The 18,553-nt window shown below is 46.7% G+C and overlaps 2 protein-coding genes across 2 annotated transcripts; one reads left to right on the top strand and one right to left on the bottom strand.

Moving 5' to 3' along the window:
- Positions 1-11,566: 11,566 nt before the first annotated feature.
- Positions 11,567-14,944, bottom strand: BXZ73DRAFT_105752 (uncharacterized protein; the record flags this gene model as incomplete). Its single annotated transcript, XM_048016370.1, has 20 exons — positions 11,567-11,826; positions 11,883-12,014; positions 12,066-12,086; positions 12,141-12,589; positions 12,644-12,739; positions 12,798-12,893; positions 12,940-12,990; positions 13,054-13,116; positions 13,165-13,194; positions 13,252-13,404; positions 13,454-13,525; positions 13,572-13,754; positions 13,805-13,864; positions 13,913-13,957; positions 14,007-14,054; positions 14,104-14,235; positions 14,284-14,391; positions 14,441-14,540; positions 14,607-14,689; positions 14,919-14,944. 20 exons carry the CDS (start codon positions 14,942-14,944, stop codon positions 11,567-11,569), a joined length of 2,208 nt encoding a protein of 735 aa, XP_047873451.1.
- A 908-nt stretch (positions 14,945-15,852) lies between these two features.
- BXZ73DRAFT_53665 (uncharacterized protein) lies at positions 15,853-16,802 on the top strand (the record flags this gene model as incomplete). The annotated part of the gene is made up of 4 exons (XM_048021045.1): positions 15,853-15,962; positions 16,014-16,376; positions 16,424-16,553; positions 16,608-16,802. 4 exons carry the CDS (start codon positions 15,853-15,855, stop codon positions 16,800-16,802), a joined length of 798 nt encoding a protein of 265 aa, XP_047873450.1.
- Between the last annotated feature and the right edge of the window lie 1,751 nt (positions 16,803-18,553).

Genomic DNA, 18,553 nt, shown 5'->3' with positions numbered 1-18,553 from the left:
AGGAGACAGAAGTTACAAAGGGAATGAGGACAGTAATGATAGAGATGGGCTTGAGATAGCTGGAGATGGTGCCAATAAAGATAACAATGAAGACAATGGTGAGGGCAGAAACGACTGGCTCCTAGAAGCCCAAAAGCAGGAGCAGGAGGCGAGCCATGCTGCACTGCTTGGAAACCCCCTGATGGACCATAGATTACTAGAGCAACACACTGCAGCAGGAAGAACCTAAGACACTGCCTGGTCATAGGTTATGAAAGTTGATGGATCCTACCAGCATTCCACTTGGGCCACCCTTAACAGGCTAATGAAAGACTCAGCACCAATTGCCAGAGCTACTCTTCCTCTCCAAGTGATCCAGTTTCTCAATCAGAGAAACATCTTGCAAATTGCAGGCCTCAACTGCAGCTTAAGTGGCCTTCGGACTATGGCCAAAACTGTTTTTGATGACCTTGTCACAATACATTGCCGACTTAGCTTAGGCCAGTTTCTCACTCTTCCTGTTGATATTGCGGACAACTTGACAAACACTACACCTCGGTGGTCCTTTTTGGATCATTCTAACAACTCTACCTTTGTTGAAGAAGGTCGATATTTCTTCAGCAACATCATCTTTTGTTTGAATCTGGAGAAGACCTGGTTCTGTGGCAGAGATGAGCTGACACTGAACCCTGATAAAGCTTTGCAGGGGCTGAAGGATTACGCAGAGTTGGACAAGCTGCTCATGCTCTGTGTTTACCTCATAAACAATGGGCCAGCCAGAGGAACAGCACTCACACCACTGACAATCCGCAACACCAGCTATTCATCCCAGGATCTTCTCATCTAACAGAACCATGTCTTATTCTATAGGGGGTATTCGAAGACAATGTCCCAAACTGGCTTTTACAAGTAGTTGCCTGAAGTGATGTGTGGGGTCCCAGCCCTCATTCTTCTCCAGTCTTTGATAGTCCTCTGCCCCTTTGCAGAACAAACTGCATCACAGGTGCTTCTAGAGAAGGCTCCACAGGCTTGCTTTCGATATCACCACTAGCCTTTATCAGGGAGTCAGGTTGGCTCTTCAAAACTGAACACTTGACCCACACCATTTGGATGCGAAGCAGAGATATTTGGGGAGGAAAGGAGCTTGGACTTTGGGATATGCAGCACTTGATATGTGCTGTCAAGAGGCAGCAGGATATAACCAGACTTTTTGCCAATGGACAGGATCATCTTCATAGCTCTTTGCTCTTGATTAGTGCACAGCAAGCAGGCCACAGTCTCGCAGTTGACCGCATGTATGGGCGAAGCAGCGAATCATACAGGCAGTTGATGCTGAGACATCTCCACTGCGCCTGCTCTTGCTGTTATTTGAATGTTCATGTACTTGTCTGTATCTTATCTGCATCACTCTACCCATTCCTTCACCAAGCTGCATTGCTCATACATTTGGTGCCATTGCTCTGATATTAGAAAAAGGGGAGGACTTTGTGGGTAGAAAGGCAGCTTGTATAGGCATGGCATAGGTGAAGCCAGGCATGATCATGTGGTGGGCATGAAGGTTGGAAGTGGATTAGACAAATGTGCAATTTATTTGCATGAAAGACAGGGATAAAGATTTGATGTGATTACGAATTACGGGTTGCGGCAACAAGTAATGGAACATCTCTCAGTTGACATGTATATGGCATGGGTGCTTGCGTAGTGTCGCATGTTCATAAGAACTGTCAGGGGTGTTGGCACACTCCCCACTTTCCCCTCATTGTCTCTCTCTTTTTTCTCAACACCATGTCTCTACCTATTGAAAACTGCACACCTTGGCTATAAAAAATTGATAATAAAAGATTTGTAATTGGTTCCGTGCCATTCGTAAGTTCCCTGCCTTATTTTTCCTATCTATCAATGCTTATCCTTTGATAAGATGATTCCGTTTGATGGTCCCAGAAAGGTCACTCCTGAGGAATTCACCCCCATGGCCCCCAAACCAACCACCATCACCCTCAAATCTACCCCCATCGCCCCTGAGCCTATCACCTCTAAGCCCATCGTTCCTGAGAAACCCACCTCCATTACCCCTCTTTAGCCTCTACCTCACCACAAGCGATGTGGCTCCGCTTTTAAATGGCCCTCATTCAGGGACAACAGTCCCATAGAGCCAGTCCTAAACGAGAAAATTAGTGCATGCCTTGCAGCTTATTCAACAGATTATTGTGGTCATGAGTGACCTCAAGGCCATTGTGAACAACCAGAACAACATTGTCATGGACCTCGTTCAGGAGGTTTTGTCCATACTCCATCTGTGCCAGTGCCTGTTCTCAGTATACAGTCAGTTTCCCCCCTTCCAGTTGTCCCCGATTTTTGAATTTTGTGACATCCAGGGTGATCCAGATTGACCCATCCTCCCTCCAATAAGAGGAAAGCCAAGTTTAAATGATGCGCTATAATGTGCATCCACCGCACGTTTCCGCCAGATGCCCACGCAAGCCCTGCACCTTTGCCCTCTTCATAACCTCGTTCCTCACTCCTTGTGTCCTCATCTCTCACATTGTCGACCCTCGTCTGTGTGGAACACCATCCTGACTCTCACCCTGTATGACTGTGCAATGTGATGCGCCCCATTCGACAATGGCCCCCAACATAGCACACCAATGACAAGGTTCACATCACAGCATTCACTCCCCCACTCTGACATGTGCTGCACGATGACTCACCGACCTTTGTGATCACATTCGCTCATTATTTAGCCATGTATTTCCTTTCTTTTCCTCTTGTTTTGTGCACTTGTATCTCGCATTCCATGACCTCTGCGGTCCAGACACACTCTTTCCCCCATTACAGACCTTGTTTAGATTATTTTCCAGACATTTCTTCCTGCTCGCTATAGCCTCCTTTCTGCCTCTATGTTTTGGGTGTTCATTCCGGTTGTAGTTACGCTCTTGCGCCAGCCGCATAGTGTGTATTTAGGGCAGTCTCGCATTTTGTGCTATCCAGTTCATTTTTCCTCACATCTACATGTGTGTGCTGTGTGCACACTCCCAGTGCCTCCGCATCTATTTGATCTCACCCCTTGGCCAGACTGCTTCTCTTTTTTTCTATTTGGTGGGGCACATGAGCCTGTTCATGCATTCGTCCTACATGGGCTCGTCATACATGTTTACAGGTGCGCTGTTGTTTCTGAATGGATTGAAACCTCAAGGTTGCTTTTATCAACTACACCTTAGGGAAATGCATTTATGCATAGTTTGTGGGACTCAGGTTACTTGGGCATTATCACCATCTTCTAATACCCACTAAAACCCCAATGTCGACTACCCAGTTGTGCTGTAGATACTCAGAGACAGTGCTATATACAGAAAATGCCACCCATCAAAATTGCTTAATATACACAAGTGCTGTAACTCTGAAGTTTCTGGCCTTCAGCCACCCATTGTTGCTAATATTCAGCACATTCTTCTCATACTTGAGCTTGTCTCCAGTTTTTATACCATCATGATACCAGATTTCACCTGATTTATCCACTACTCTGGCTGTAAAGTGATTGTTATCATAATAAACAACTCCACAAAGCCTGTACCTCTCCCCATCAGGCAGCTTGATTTCTGTTTCCATATTCACATTAATTAGTCTAGGAATCAGATACAAAAAGGGTGGTCCATGGTCTAGATAGCTATAGTTTTTATACACAGCAGCATCACACTCTGAACAAACTCTGTCTGAACTCTGTTCCATAGACACAGACAGCCACTCTGAGACTGATAGCTTCGATGAAGACCCATGCTTTAGGGTGTTCTCTTCTGTGATCATAGAAAACACCCAGGAGGATTCTTTGGTGGTGTATTGAAGGTTGCTTGCATTGCATTTAATCCAGGCAGAAGTGTACTCACACTGGGTGCAGCTGTATTCCATCTGCAGTCTAGGGATATCTGGAGTAAACAAGTGCCTTGCTAGTAGATATCCATCAATGCCTTCAGAGCCTTTGCAACCCAAACTGTCATCCAGAGCACCAAGTATATCTCTGATCTGGTCACGGGCAAGTCGGGGAGTAAGGCAGCCAGAGTTGACTTGATCAAACAACTCTCCAGCAGTTTGAAGCAGGACACTTTTAGGTGCAATGTGCTCGTTCCATACATTTGCATTCTCTTTGTGCACAGCCATTAGTATGGTCAGAATGCTGTCATAGGCACAGCTATAGTTGACACTGTCCCAGGGCAGACCATTGAAAGGGCAGCCAGCAGAGAGATTGGTGGTTCTAGGTCGCTTGGTAGAGCTTTCAGCATTATCAGAGGCTTTGCGCTTCCCAGAAGGCTTTCCCACAAAAGTGCTCACTGCAGGCAAGGCCTGGCTTCCCTTGGCTACCACATACTTCTGGGACACCTTGTTTCTATTTGGAAACTCATCTGTAGGTGCTGTCTTTTCAGCTCTTATCAGATCATTTTTTCCAGAAACAATCTGCCAGCCTGCATCCTCTGTGACATCTTCCATATCAAACCTGCTATTTGTACCCCACTTCAGAGACTTGTGCACTGTTTTTGGCACATAGTCTTCTCCCTTCCACTTTCTGAATGAGTAGATGAGCTCATTTCTAGTGATGCCAGTGACCTCTGGTGAGAGTTTGTCTTCCCATCTGAGTTTGGTAATATTATCCAGCAGTTCCAGCTCTCTAAACTCTTGTCTCAGCCGACCACTGATGGTTCCAGTTATTTTGCTAGGATCAAAAGGTCGTACAATCAGAGTGCCTTGAAGTGTAGAACCCCTGGACAGACAGGTGTATACTGACTGGTGGCTGCCACACTCTTGAATATCTATCACATTGTATTTCCTAGTCCGGCCTTGTGAGCCGTAGTCTGTCATTGCAAAGTTGGCTAGAATAGAGACCTGAGAGCGATAGATCCCAAGTGTTTTCCCGTTTGGCATAGCACAGACTATCTTTCGCTCATTTGGAGTGATAGGGATTACATTCACAGGCAGTCCAGGTAGCTGAATAGGTTTTGGGGGACAGCTGAGCTTGACAAAGAGCGCTATCAGTGCTTGCTTGTCTTCATCAATGTCTTTGGCTTTCCAGCCTACAATCTCTGCTTCAGCACCATTGGTTACTCCGCACTCTGTGGCCTCATTGTTTTTAATCATCACTGGCATTCCAACACACAAGACAGCTTTCCTGGCATATGTGCAGTCATTTTTGGATCCAAACTCCACAAGAGATCCGGAGTTCAGTAGAGGCAATGTTTGTTTTCCTAAGGGGATTAGTTGCCTTTTTCCGGGTATGCTTTGGCATGTCTTCACTCATATTATATCCTAGTCTGTCCATAGAATAAAAGTTGACTAGTTCCTGCCCATGATCCTTTGCAAACTGAGCCACAGATTTTCATTATACCATCCCTCACAGCATTATATCGGGTGATAATAGAGACATACTTGAAGTTTGGATCATTGAGAGAGGGTCTGCCTGGTGCACAGCTAGCAACTCTAGACTGCAATAGCTTATAATCAGATTGTGTGCAGGCATAGTACCTGAGATTTTCCAAGGCAACACGAAGCTTTGCATCCTCTGGGCTCTGTGACTTCTGGCGCATATTTTCCCTCAATATTACTGTGGTAGTGAATTGGTGCCACAATGCTTTCCCAATGGACATTTGTTGCTGGGTATGAGAATGTGTGTGGTGGATAACACGTCCAACTTCACCTGAAAACAAGGGTGCACCACCTACTGCAGGAGGCAGCTGAGCAAAATCACCAGCAAGAATCATATTAATACCCCCAAATGGAGTGCCATCATTTTTTAGAGAAGCACACATTTTAGCGCATATGGAATAGAGATCCATGCAGTTCACCATGCTCACTTCATCCAAAAACATGTATTCCACATGCTGAATGCGTGCCCGACCTGAGCCAAACTAGCCACGTGGTCTGATCCATTTGAACCCATTCCTCGAACTATTCCCAGAATTGAATGATATGTAGATCCACCAATTAGAGCAGCTGCAGCCCAGTAGGTGCAATACACATGAATCTGTAGCCCTCCTCACGCTTTCCAAAGAAGTGAATGAGTGCTTTGATCACTTGGGACTTTCCTGTGCCAGCCATTCCACCTAGATACATTTTGAGATGCTCTCCGCTGGGTTCGACTGCATGGTTAGCGACAATTCTGAATGCACGCTCTTGATCCTGATTCAAACTGAACTCTGTGACAGTGCCATCAATGAGCTGCTGCGTCATTTCATTGTCTGCCTGGAACTTCTTGGTCAAGAAATACTTTTTCCCAACTACCTTCACTTCATTGACTTCATGGTTAGGGGGTGGCCAGACAGTAGCAACTTCTTTTTTGTGTTGATCAGCCTGTGTGTCCCTGGCTTCAATCAATGCCTGACGTCTGTCTGTAAGTAGCTTTTTCCACTCTGGCCCAGAATATCTTCATTGAACTTGAGTTGCTGTGTTGAAGGTTTATTTTCAGAGCTTATTTGGTTGGAAGGGCCCACCCTGATGACTGCAGCATCTCTTCTGCCTCTGCAAACTTTCTGTCTCGTGCTTCCCAGATGCTTTTCTTATAATCTACATCGCCATATGCAAGGTATTCAGCCTCTGTAGACTGGATTGGCAGGTTATCCATGTCAATATAGTATCTAGTGTCCATCTCATCCAAGTCTGCTGGGCTGTACATTCCTGAGAGCTTAGCACTCTTCTCTAGCATCTTCCGCTGAGCAGAAAAGTCATCCCGAGCATCATTGCATTCGTACCTGATGTGAAAATACTTCATAGTCCGTTGATCCCGTTCAGTGAACTTGTGCGCCTCAAATGATTGATCCCACAGAGTAGTAATAGATGGGCGGAGGTCCTTTCCAGTTCGCCATGGCTTAAACAAAGTAAGCATGGTCATGCAATACTGCTCACAGCTACCAGAATCTTTTCGGGGAAGAGACCCACCTACAAAGTTGGGAACAAAGGCTTCATTTTCAGACATCAGTCTAGCATGATGGGTAGAATGGTGTGGGTGGTTTGCATGGAACTTGAAGTGCTTTTGTGGGATAGTAGCCTGGATTTCCTTCTCTAGTTTCATATTTGATTTAGTGGTGAGCAGCAGCTCATCATCAGACTCCTCCTCCTCCTCCTCCTCCTCTTTTTTGCTTGGCCCTGCTAGCTCATCTTCAGATCCAGACTCTTCCTCCTCTTTTGCTATAGCTGTGTGGCCTCCAATCTGAGCTGGCTTCTCTTCCTCACTGTCTGACTCTGATTCTTCTTCTTCTAATCCTGGGTCTACATTATAATCATCCTCAAACTCACGATCATTGTCAGTAAAGTACTGGCTAGGGTCTATGTCATCCTCAACCTGGTTGTGTTTCTTCTTAGGCCGTGGAAGACGCTTCTTATCTGACAGCCTAATCCAGTCGTACAGGCACACAGACTCATACTCTTCAGGTCGCCAAACATAGTCCAACACAGGAGAAACTGCTACAATTTCTGACTTCAAGGCAGATTTCTTCATGCCTAGCATCACTTTTGACTTTCCCTCACGGTCAATAGCATCAGAGTCTTCCCAGGCCTTCATCACCTCAAAAACATATCCCCTCCAGTAGCATATTCTGAACTTGTGGTTTGTATAGTGGTCTGGATGCTTCAACAAATACATTGCAGCCATAGGTCCCCCAATTTCTGAAGCAGCAGTGAGTGCATTCACAATCTTAGTGATCATTCCACGGGCCTTTTCTCGATTGGTTTTCTGGCTGCCTAGAAGCTCGGTATTACGTGAGAACACCTCTTCAACAGAGCAGAACATCACATGCGTTTTAAGAGGTGTTTTTGTGATATAATCAGCCACATATGCAATCACAGACTTGATGGCAGTGCCTGAGAGCAAGCTGGTAACATCATGGTTGCACCTTAAAACATATGATAGAGCAGGTGTAAATGTGTTCAACATGGGCTCACTCTTTTTCATGACTAGTGCACCAGACTCGGGATCAACTCCAGTAGCCTCATGTGTCTCTCGAGGGAAGCGGGCCTTGCACACCTTGGTTACTGGGTCACGACAGCCTCGGTTATCAAACTCTGACTTCTCAGTTGAAGCTGGCTTAGGTGGCTCATTTTCTGATAGCTGGTTCTTGTTTGCTTTCTTTTTCCCAGTGATTCTGTCTCTACATTTGTGCACATTGGAGAAATATAATATTTCATCCACCTCTGCCTCATATTTGACCACCAATCTTTTTGAGCCTTGCATGTGGTGCATTTTGAGTCTGTTTCATGTTTCTCTGAGCAACTGGGAGGTGGAACTTCTGGTAGTGTCTCTGTGAGTGGCACTCGATTAGGATTTGCCTGGGCAATCTCTGTCACACGCTTGTCTACAGTCTCCATAGTACCATTCAAAAACTCGCCCTTGTAGCAGCCCTCTAGATACTGCACCATAGCCTGCTGAAAGTCTGAGGTGGGGTCCAAAATGCGATCTCTAATCTCTTGTGGAGTGAGTGCACATTTAATCCACAGCAGCATATGCAAGTGCAGAGTCAAACGGCCCTGCTGTTCAACAGTTCCGTAGTACCCAGCTGTGTCTCCATATAAACCGGGTTTACTAGTGCCCACTCCAAGAACGTGTTTCAGGAACAGGTCAACCATGACATTGAAGAAACGGGCACCTGCAACTGGGTTGTTTGCAATCAGATTGAGACGCTGATCCCTTGGTCTGAACTCTGGCATATATTTCTGATCAGTGTCTGCAAAATACAGTGCCAGAGGGTGTTTGACATCAGTGGGAGCAAATGTGATGGACCAGGAGGGAGCACCCAGATAAGACACCATTGCCCAGATCTCATTGCGCATATACTTTTTACTAGTAATAGATCCTTTCACCTTGTAGTTCACATGGTCCAAATCACTTAGGAGCCGGAAGCAAGCCTTTTCCTCCTCAGTCTCTGGTTTAAAACTTCCCTTAGACAGCCTATTAGCAAGCTCAGTCACAGTTTCTGTGCTGATATTCAGCAGTCTGTGTGCAATCTCATCAAAACGCTTCTTATCAGCAAGAAGATAGCCTGCACTGGTAGACTGCTTGATTTGCTCATGGTTCAAAGCAACCAAGGGAAACAATGGCTCAAGTTGGAAGCGTTTATCATGGTACATCAGCAACTGCTGCTTCCGCTTCTCTTCAGACACATTGATAGTGCCTTTCACATTTTTTAGCCCACCATAGCCATATGGGAAGAGCCACGGAAACATTTGTGGGTAGAGCTGAGGATTGTTATAGATGCTTTCTGGATTTTTTTCCTGACCAATTCCAAGCACCTTTCCACCAGATTTGAAGTGTTCTACAGCTCTTGCCTTGATTTCATATGGTCTGATCTTCTCTAGATGTTCAAGACGTTCACCAGTCAATCCATGCACTACAAATGGACACTTTCCATCATCTACACCCTCTTCTTCTTCTATTCCAGTGACTGCAGCTGCCTCTGGATCAATATTAGACATACTCTTGGTCTGAGTATAGTTCACAATCACCGGAGGCTCATCTTTGGATACTCTGCCAGATTTTTGTACGAAATGGTCAGATCTGCATAGTCAGAATGGTTGAGCTTAAGCCACTCGAGTGCAGCACTGACTTTCTTTTGCCTCACAAGCATAGGTGTGCGTTTGTATTCCTTTGCTGTGGGCACATTAGGACCCAGAAACATAAATGCAAGCACTTCATCAAGCTTGTTTCTAGGTGGAGGCAACACAGAATATATTGTAGGCATAGGGAGAGAGTGGCTGACCACATTTGCTTTCATCTTAGACATTCCTGAAATCTGAACTTTTACTATACACATGTGATGCTTCACTCGGGCAATCAAGAGTTTTTCTGTCCAGCTCAAGTCTTTGAGAGTATCTGGTAGCTTTCCAGAGAGTAGATTGGATGCGCAAGATTTGCAGACATCATCACTGCTTGGCAGGAGCACCTTTCCTGGGACATCACAGATAGGATCAGAAAGGGAAGTGCATTCTACCCATGTAACTGGCATTTCTGGAATAAGAATATTGAGATCACATGTAAGCTTGCTGAGTGGTTGAAGTGCTGACTTATACGTCAATAAGCCACAGACTGCACAAGCACCCTCTTGGAAGTTTCTAAGCTGAATGTCTGAGGCAAATCCAGTGATGATCTCACCTAACAGCTGAGTATCAGGTGGACTAGGTGGAAACTGGTGCTTTACAGACTTTGAAACTAGAGGTTCATTCAAAGGTAGAAGGGCTTTAGCACGCTTAGTCTTCTGTTTTTTACTATTGGTCTGCACTGGCTCAGTTGGAACGAAGGAAGCTATGGATTCAGAGCATGATTCACAAGTGTGTGCTATTAAAAGACTCATCAAATAGGTTTTGGTTTGCTTAACATTGGGAGAAAACTTAAGTGTGATAATGGTTTTACTAATATGGCACACTCAGTCTTCACTATCTCACTGGAAAACACACATTTATGATAGCGGTAGTTCATATTCATTGCTATTTCACCTTGAACTGGATACCTTCGGAGTTCACTTGCTGTCCACCACTTCCCTCTGGTATTCTTAGAGGGAATAACAGCACCACCAAATTGTGACAATCTCAGAGTGCTAATAGGCTTAGAAGATGTTTCAACTGCTCTCTGAATAGAGTAATATTTGCTCTTGATAGCAGCCCAGAAGTCATGCTTAAGCATGCAAGTCCGCATAAACAAAAGTCTAATAAGCCTCACTTGAGACCGTGGAGAGTTCCAGGTCAAGTATAGTGATACACTAGGCTGCATATAGCCATACATAGACCCAGAATAATGCCAGACAGGAGAGGGGTAGATAACCTCGATGTTTGGCTGAAGGCACAGACAGACAGAGCTTAAAACAGAGGTGCTCGTCCAAACCTCATCCACAAGGGACCTGGGGCTTTCAATCAAGGTGCCCAGAGTAACCGGCTCAGTGTAGTCTAAGCTATATAGAGAGTGATCATCTATAGATGTATCAGTAAGGTTGTGCCATAACAGAGGATAGAAGTGCACTTACAACATAGATTGGAATGGATCTGGGAGAGAGAGGCAGAGTTGACTTGTGCAGAGGTGTGCCAAGCACACTGAATCAGCCATAAAAGGCTGAATAGTAAGGCGGGTTTGAGTGCAGAGTAGGAGAACATCGTGGTTTGAGTTCAGAAGTGAGAGGCACCCAGAGGCTGCCTAGCCGAAGTTCAACTTCAACCACCATCAAACTCCCATGGTCATGTGACCATGTGGAAGGCACCAAGTTCTTATCTTAGTCGAAAGCAAGACTCGGTGAAGCGCACTTGATTATCACACCCAGAAGTTCAGCAACAAATTATGAATCAGATTGCAAGAGTGTATATCGAGTTGGTCGTAATGAGCGTGGTGGTAGTACAAAGCATTAGTGTGTAAGTAAAGAAAGAATTAGATGATTGTAAAAGAGTCCAGATATCAGCGAGCGGAGGGCAGTGCAGGAGAGTATGGTTCATGATATGTACATAGAGATGTCCACAAGATACCAGAGAACCAAGGTAGGAGAGAGCGAGAGATGCATAGTGGTAGTGGGTATAAGTGTAGCACGACATACATGCACAGGGAGATGACGATCTGCAAAAGACAACCAGCGCACTAGGTGCTCTCCTCGACCAACACATGAGAGGCGATCTTCACTGCACCGCAGAGGTTGAAGCCAATTGAAGGCTTGTCGTCACTGCCACTCTTACTAGAGTAAGAGTTGCAGGTGAAGTAGACGACAGCCAGATCGTGAGGCTGGAGTGGTTCACCACCCTCACCAGGAAGGCAGCGAGGGAGCAACTGAGGCTGGTTGAGGAGATAGCTCTCGACTCTGTCTTCCTTCTGGAAGTGCGCAGTGGCGTCCCAAACTGGGTCTGAAAGCACAGAGTAAGCACTTGAAGCGCTTCAATGTGTGTAATGGAGAACTTACAGGTGGCATCGGGTGAGTGATACGACTTCACCCTGTCACTCAGATCCTTGATGGGATCAGACTGCCGCACAGAGCGACTAGAGGAACCCACTTCCTCGTCGTCCTCATCTGAGCTGAGGTGGATGCTCTTCGCTGCACTCTAAATTAGTCACTGCATCAGTGCAGACAAAAATATGCACTCACGGACAGGACCAGAGATTGACCCTGTGACAAAAGCACCGACTCAGTATCGCAGAGCAAATAGAGCAAGCAACTCACTTTTAGGCCGAGGTGTCATGGTACTTGCACGTTCAGGGTTGTGCAACGCAGAGTGTGCCCAGAAGCAACCCTGGCTAACAAGCTCATCATTCTTCAAGAGCGCAGTTTCACCAGTGGCGATCGTTGCTTCCTGGTAGTCCATGGCACGAAGGACAAAAGGACCCAGTCGAGCATTATCAGCCTTGCCGAGCAGCTCAAGGTGAATACCTTTGCCGTATAACGACGTGGCACTGAACTGGAACTCCCCGTTGTTCTCCGTGTGCGCTCTGATCACCATGCCAACAGCATAGCCAATAGCTATGTTGTTGCCAAGAGCCAGGTTGTCGAAACACAGATAGTATGAGTTAGCCTTGAACTTGGAGACCTTCTTGAAGAACTTAGGGTCTGCGCATCCAATATTGAAGACCTTCATGCCGTCGCCAGTGTTGGCCAACGTCTTGTAAAAGATCCTAGTGAACACCTGATGAGTATAAATCTGCAGGATTTGATTGAATTATACATACGTTGGATGCACCGTGGGGTAGTGCTTCGAGGTCAGAAGCCTACTAGTGGGGCTCACATGCAGTGGGTGAATGTAGTTCACCATGTACGTCTTGCCGCTACAACAGAAAAGTCAGCAAAGAGAGTCCTAATTAGAATTAAAAAAACATGACTCACTCATTCTCAAAGTCAGGCAGCCCATGGCGAATGTTGGCGATCGTGGGGCTCCTGTCGATTGACTGCTGAACACCCCAAAGCTCGTGCGGTACCGATCTGTAAGAAGTGTGAGTAGAAGTTACTGCAACTAAAAATGACTCACTTTGAGGCCTTGTCCTTGAGCTTCTGCATGTTGAGAGGCTTAGGCAACACCCTGATAAGCAGTGCAATGTCAGTGAGAGCACCACTAGGGAGTAAGCTAGATAGAGTAACTCACAGGCGTTCAACTTTCACTTCCGACAGGTCGGTGGTCTGGGTTGACGCAGACTTGTACTTGATTCTACACAGATGTTAGCAGAGATCTGAGCACTATAAATGAGAAGCTTACGAGAAGCGGGCCTTTTTTGTGGGAGACATTCTGGAATATAGAAATATGTCAGAAGTGTGTACCAAAGAACAGGGAGAAGATGCGTACTTGAGAGCGTCATCACTGCCTTCATCTTCAGAAGACTTGGAACGCTTGCCTGCCGCCTTGAAAGCAGATACAAGACTACCACTAGCATGAGAGGCAGTGTCAACCAAGCTGTCAGCTTGCACCTTGACGTTTCTCTTCTTGGTTGGAGTCGAGCTAGAGGGCATAATAAGCACGATATCAAACACAAATTTGAGAATTGTACCTAGTCGAAGGAGTCCTGTCTTTCATCTTGATCGAGGACATCTTGCTTGCAAGCTTCTTGCTCGGTGTGCCACTAGAAAGCATGAGCAATTGTGTTCACTAACAAACTGAATACGTACTTGGTGGTGTGGTCAGGACTGAGCACGTAAAGAGCATCTGGGTTAGAGTCCTCGTCATCAATATCCATAGCGTCTTCAGCCCCCCCAGCTGCCTCCAACTCAAATTCAGACATGATGTCATCGTCTGAGTCCTCAGCCTGGGGCCTGAGTTGGGCTGCCTTGCCACGCTTCGTTGGCGTCAAGCTGGGAGAATATGTAAGTATACATATGATGTCACAATATACTGAACTTACTGAGTGATGTTTGACTCTGACTTGGTGCGACGCTGCTGACGCCCACGGGGTGTCATAGTGCTAGTACATATGAGTAAGAATGCATGAATATAAAGGCACATTGCTCACATCTCGACCACAGGCTTGGAAGCTGAGGGGTGTCTAGGCTTTTGCCTATAACAAAGGTAAGCCAGTGGTTGAGCGTATAAAGGAATAGACTTACGGAGATGGAGACTTTGGAGAGACGTTCAGCTTTCCCATAGAAGGCTTTCTATAGCTGAGTGTGAGCACTGGTAGCACAACTTAAACAAATTACTTACTTCCTAGGCGTCTTCTGATTGTCAGGAACACACACATGGTAATCGCCATCGTCAGAGGAGATGCCAGCCATCTTCTCAGCCTGCTGGGATTCTCGACGAGCCCTAGCAGCCTGCAGCTCCTTCACCTTCAACCTGAACTTGAAGTAAGCAAGCAGTGTAAGCCAAGTAAATAAGACTCACGAGGTGTCGATCTCGCAGTACTTGTCCTGATCGGAACCTTCATCCTCTGAAGTCTCAGAGTGGCAATGAACGTCATCAGCCTCGTTTGAAATGAAGCTTTTGGTGATCCTGAAACAAAGTTAGTAACGATAGTAGTCTGAGAAGTGAATGTGCGCACCGTTGAACCTCTTTCTCATCCCCAGCCAAAGGTGTAGAATTCTGGTGAGCCTGAGAACGAGTGGGAGTAGGGGAGAGAGAAGGGTTGCGCTTGGTCGTAGCTGAGGCCTTACGAGATCCAGTGCTACGCCTTCCACCGCGACCAGTGCTTTTGGCAGTCTGTCTACCAGACGGAGCAGGCTGCCGCTCAGCCTCATCACCAGAGGCCTGGGGCTTCCGAGGACGACCTTCTCGAGGCTTCTTGATGGTGCTGCAACCGTGAGTGAGTATAAAGAATATGGAACACATATGGTAGACACATATATCGTCAAGGTCTCCTTCTCCTCACCCCCATGATCAGGGGAAGGGGAAGGGGACTCATCGCGCGTGGATGGTACGGGGGAGGAGGCAGCTCGACCACGCTTGGTTGGGGTTACTGTTTTTTTAGACCTATAATAAACGTATCAGCCTGGCATACGCAAATGAAAGGAATCACATACGTGGCAGAGGCGCGAGTCTTGGCCATAGTGAGTGTATAAAGGAGCGGGTATCGGAAAGGAGTGTGATTGGGAGTGATTAGAGGAAGCAAGAATGAGAGCAAGAAAGAGAGAGAGAGTGTGTAGACGACAGCGCGTCTGCCTAGGTTTATATACAGCACTGTGATGCTGTTTATTTGTCCCTTGGTCCGTGCACATCGTCCCACCAGCCCACTCTGAATTTCTCAGCAGTTCCTGAATCCGCCTATACGGCTATTTAGACCGTCGGCTATACTCAAGCGAGTCTGCCAGCACTTGGCTCACTGTTGCATAGTCCCATACAACAGTGACCCTATACAGTTCAGTGACATGTAGCAGAAAGAAGTAGCTTTTGAATGACACCCAACATGCAGAAGAAGGGAGGGAAGACACGGATGGGGCATTGAAAATAAGCAAAGTCCGATGTTGTCCCGCTCTTCGGATGAGCTTATCCCGATCAATAATGACGCACCGCCAGAGCACGTTCCAAAGAATCTAGACCATGCACAAACAAACAGTTGGAAATTCCTGTTCACGTGTTGAGAAGACACAGAGATTAGACGAAAAGGGGATGAAGGGCTCCTCACCTTCAACCAACTATCGCAAACATCTACTTCACCTCCTCTTTGCTATCCCCTATGCTTTACGCTGCTCAGCTGGCTTTAGATGAGGCCAAATATGGTGAGTAGAGAGTGTTTGGTTCTGACTTGATCTAATGCGCTTCTGTGTGGTGCAGCGAGAATGCTTAAGCAGGAGATGTCGAGCCTAGTAGAGGCAGAGGCTCCGTACAAGCAGCTTCAGAGCATCAAAGAGGTGAGTTTTGGATTGTGCAGCCCTAGAACAAATCTCATACCGTGCATGGTAGCCCAGCATTCTCAATGCGATTGGAGAGGTGGTGGACGTGGCGAACGGAGTGCGGATGACGCTCATCCATCAACGAGCGTCTCCTGAAGAGCCTATCGAGGAGCTTATCCTGTCGATCCAAGGATATCTCGTAGAGGCCAATCTCCCTCCTATTCGGAAGATGGAGTGAGTTTTGTGTATTGTGATGCGTACCTGAGTTCACCTGTCTGCTTCCAGTGTTCCTCGGTCCAATCATCGGATCATTGGTCTTAGCCAGTCAGTCGTTATCTCTGGCCTAGGTGAGGACCTGTTCCAAGACGCGGTGCAGGGTGCGGTCTGCGTCTACCAAGTCTATCAGCGCCTTATCGAGACTCTTCATGGACGACTTCGAGAGTGGACCCCTTTTGATCGCTCAGGCCACCTGGCTATCCAGTTCGGTAACCGTCTTCTGAGTAGGGGAAAGGAGGTTGGAGATGATGAGATTGTGGACTTGGCAGATGTCGTGGACCCCTTCAATGTTCTCCGACCAGCTTTGCGTGATCATGTTCACACTACCGACAATGCAGTTCAGTACTGGGAGCGTACAATGAAGGAGTCCAAGTACGTGCCAGATTGCTATGAAGCCAACCATAGCTGACGTTGTTTAGGGCAACATACACAAAGATCAAGCCTCACCAGATCAACATCTCAAACCTAGTCGAGCTGCAGATCGCTTTCACAGTGGTTCGCCTTCCCCGACAGGAGTACGTCTTTGTTCTAGACCGTACTGTCGAGAAGGTGAGTGCTATATGCTGATTCTCACTTGGAGCGTGCTTGCTGATTTGATTATAGGACTTCAATCTAGCTTCAATTGCAGCTTTGACAAAGCATGCCAAGTCTCCCAGACGTCCTTTGAAGCGCAAGGTCGGCTACGGCGACAGCGAGGAAGATGACACAGACTCTGTGTTGAAGTGTATGCGCTTGGACGATAGTGACTTGCAGGACAGCGCAGTTGTATCTCAGACAGATGTGCCTATGGCTGGGTAGAAGATGTAGAGCTGGCATGTGCTTCTTCTAGTGAATTGAGCTTCTTTTCTCGGTGCATGAATGTGAATGTGAACACGTGATTCTTGAATCTGAATATCGACTTGAATGAGAACACGTGATCTTTAAATCTGAATATCGAGAGACCATCGAGAAGCTATCACTGCAGCCATCATTCCAACCACATCCTATTCATCCACTGCACACATCATGGAGACTGGACTCTTTCCACACACAACCTCTTCTGGCCAGATCCTTAGCAGTCATCGCCAGTGCCAACTCTCTGTATCGGACGTTCGTTGGGACTCCTTGACCTCCTACGGCCTGAGCAAGCTCACACCATCCGTTCTCCATTGGATTGGCGGCATCAAAACCGATGACCGAGGCATGCTATACCTGGATCGGAACATCCTGATCGCCCTTTGGGAGCGGTACCACCACTTTTATAGCTCCGTAGAAGCCGCCTGTCCCCAGCTTCGACCGTCGATCGGTGGATCAGCTGTTCGGAATCCCAGAAGGGACAAATGGCACAAGTTCGAGAACAAGGGGAATCCTACCACCAAGAGATGGTCAAAGTTCCTCAGCGATGTGGAGAAACTAGGCAAAGTCCCGTTCGAACACCTGTCATGCGAATACCCTGAATTCTGCCCTCATCCCAATGCCGATCCCCATCGCTTTGAGACCAGCCTCTCTCAAGTCCTCTATTGCTTCCACTCCACCTACACCTTCTGCATCCATCTCTGCCTTCCCAGATTTCCACTTGGTAGGAGTGGGCCATTACTGGCAGAAAATGATTAATGAGATATGGGATATAATGAGAAGATATGAGAGACCTTAATAAGCTATATTAAACACCACCATTATCATCATAGGCAAACAAAAACATAATATATAGCAGAAGTGTATACATTGTGAAAGCTAGTACTAAAGTGCTTACTATGCAGATAAAATCCAATATAGTACAACACACTGTGTTATAGCTGCCCTTCTGGATATCGTCAAGATTTTAGGTGCTGTATTTGATTTTGCATAGACAGAGTATGCACTATCATTCTACATTGCAAGAACACTTGAAGGGGGGACTAGGGTCAACAAAGGGGTTGCAGTCATATAGGCCTTCTACATAGCTTTCTGATGCATATACAATCACCCCAAACAGATAAGAACTGAGGTCACATGAGCTCTCTAAAGGTAGTAGGCACCAGTGATTATATCTACACTGTCCCTTATCTAATGTGTTTAAAGCCAAGCTGTAAGCACATTAGTAACATACTCTATAGTAGCTGCTTTCATGAATATAATCAGGGTTTTAGGCAATTGATTGGATTTTACAAAGCCTGAATACCCATTGTTACAACCAGGCCTGCGTAGCACAGCCACATGTAGAAAAAGCGGCACTACCAGGGATTGAACCCAAGGCTCCTGGGTCCCCCACCCAGGTGCTGTACCAGCTGAGCTGAGCTGAGTTTGAAAAGAGCGTTCAAAATAGGCACCTAGCTGCACTTTGAGCCACTGTGGCAGCTGTGGCAGGGGCAGAAGGGGGCAAATAGTGGCAAACAGTGTCCATATATGGTGGAGAGGCATGGGAGAGGCAGCTGACAAAGATTGGGTAGCACAGCCCCACCAAAAGAGGATGGATTGCAGCCAGGGCTTGTGGATGACAATTTTAGGTGGCTGGGTGTGGCTTGCAGTAGCTGGCAGTGGTGGCTGTGGCTGAGAGCGAAAATAGGCGCCCATTAGCGCTGATATGCGTT

This window comes from Epithele typhae, assembly GCF_022376455.1.
Source record: "Epithele typhae strain CBS 203.58 chromosome Unknown BXZ73scaffold_70, whole genome shotgun sequence".
Classification (NCBI taxonomy): Eukaryota; Fungi; Basidiomycota; class Agaricomycetes; order Polyporales; family Epitheliaceae; genus Epithele; species Epithele typhae.
Note: the sequence above shows the minus strand (reverse complement) of the source record. Positions and strands in the feature narration are given on the sequence as shown.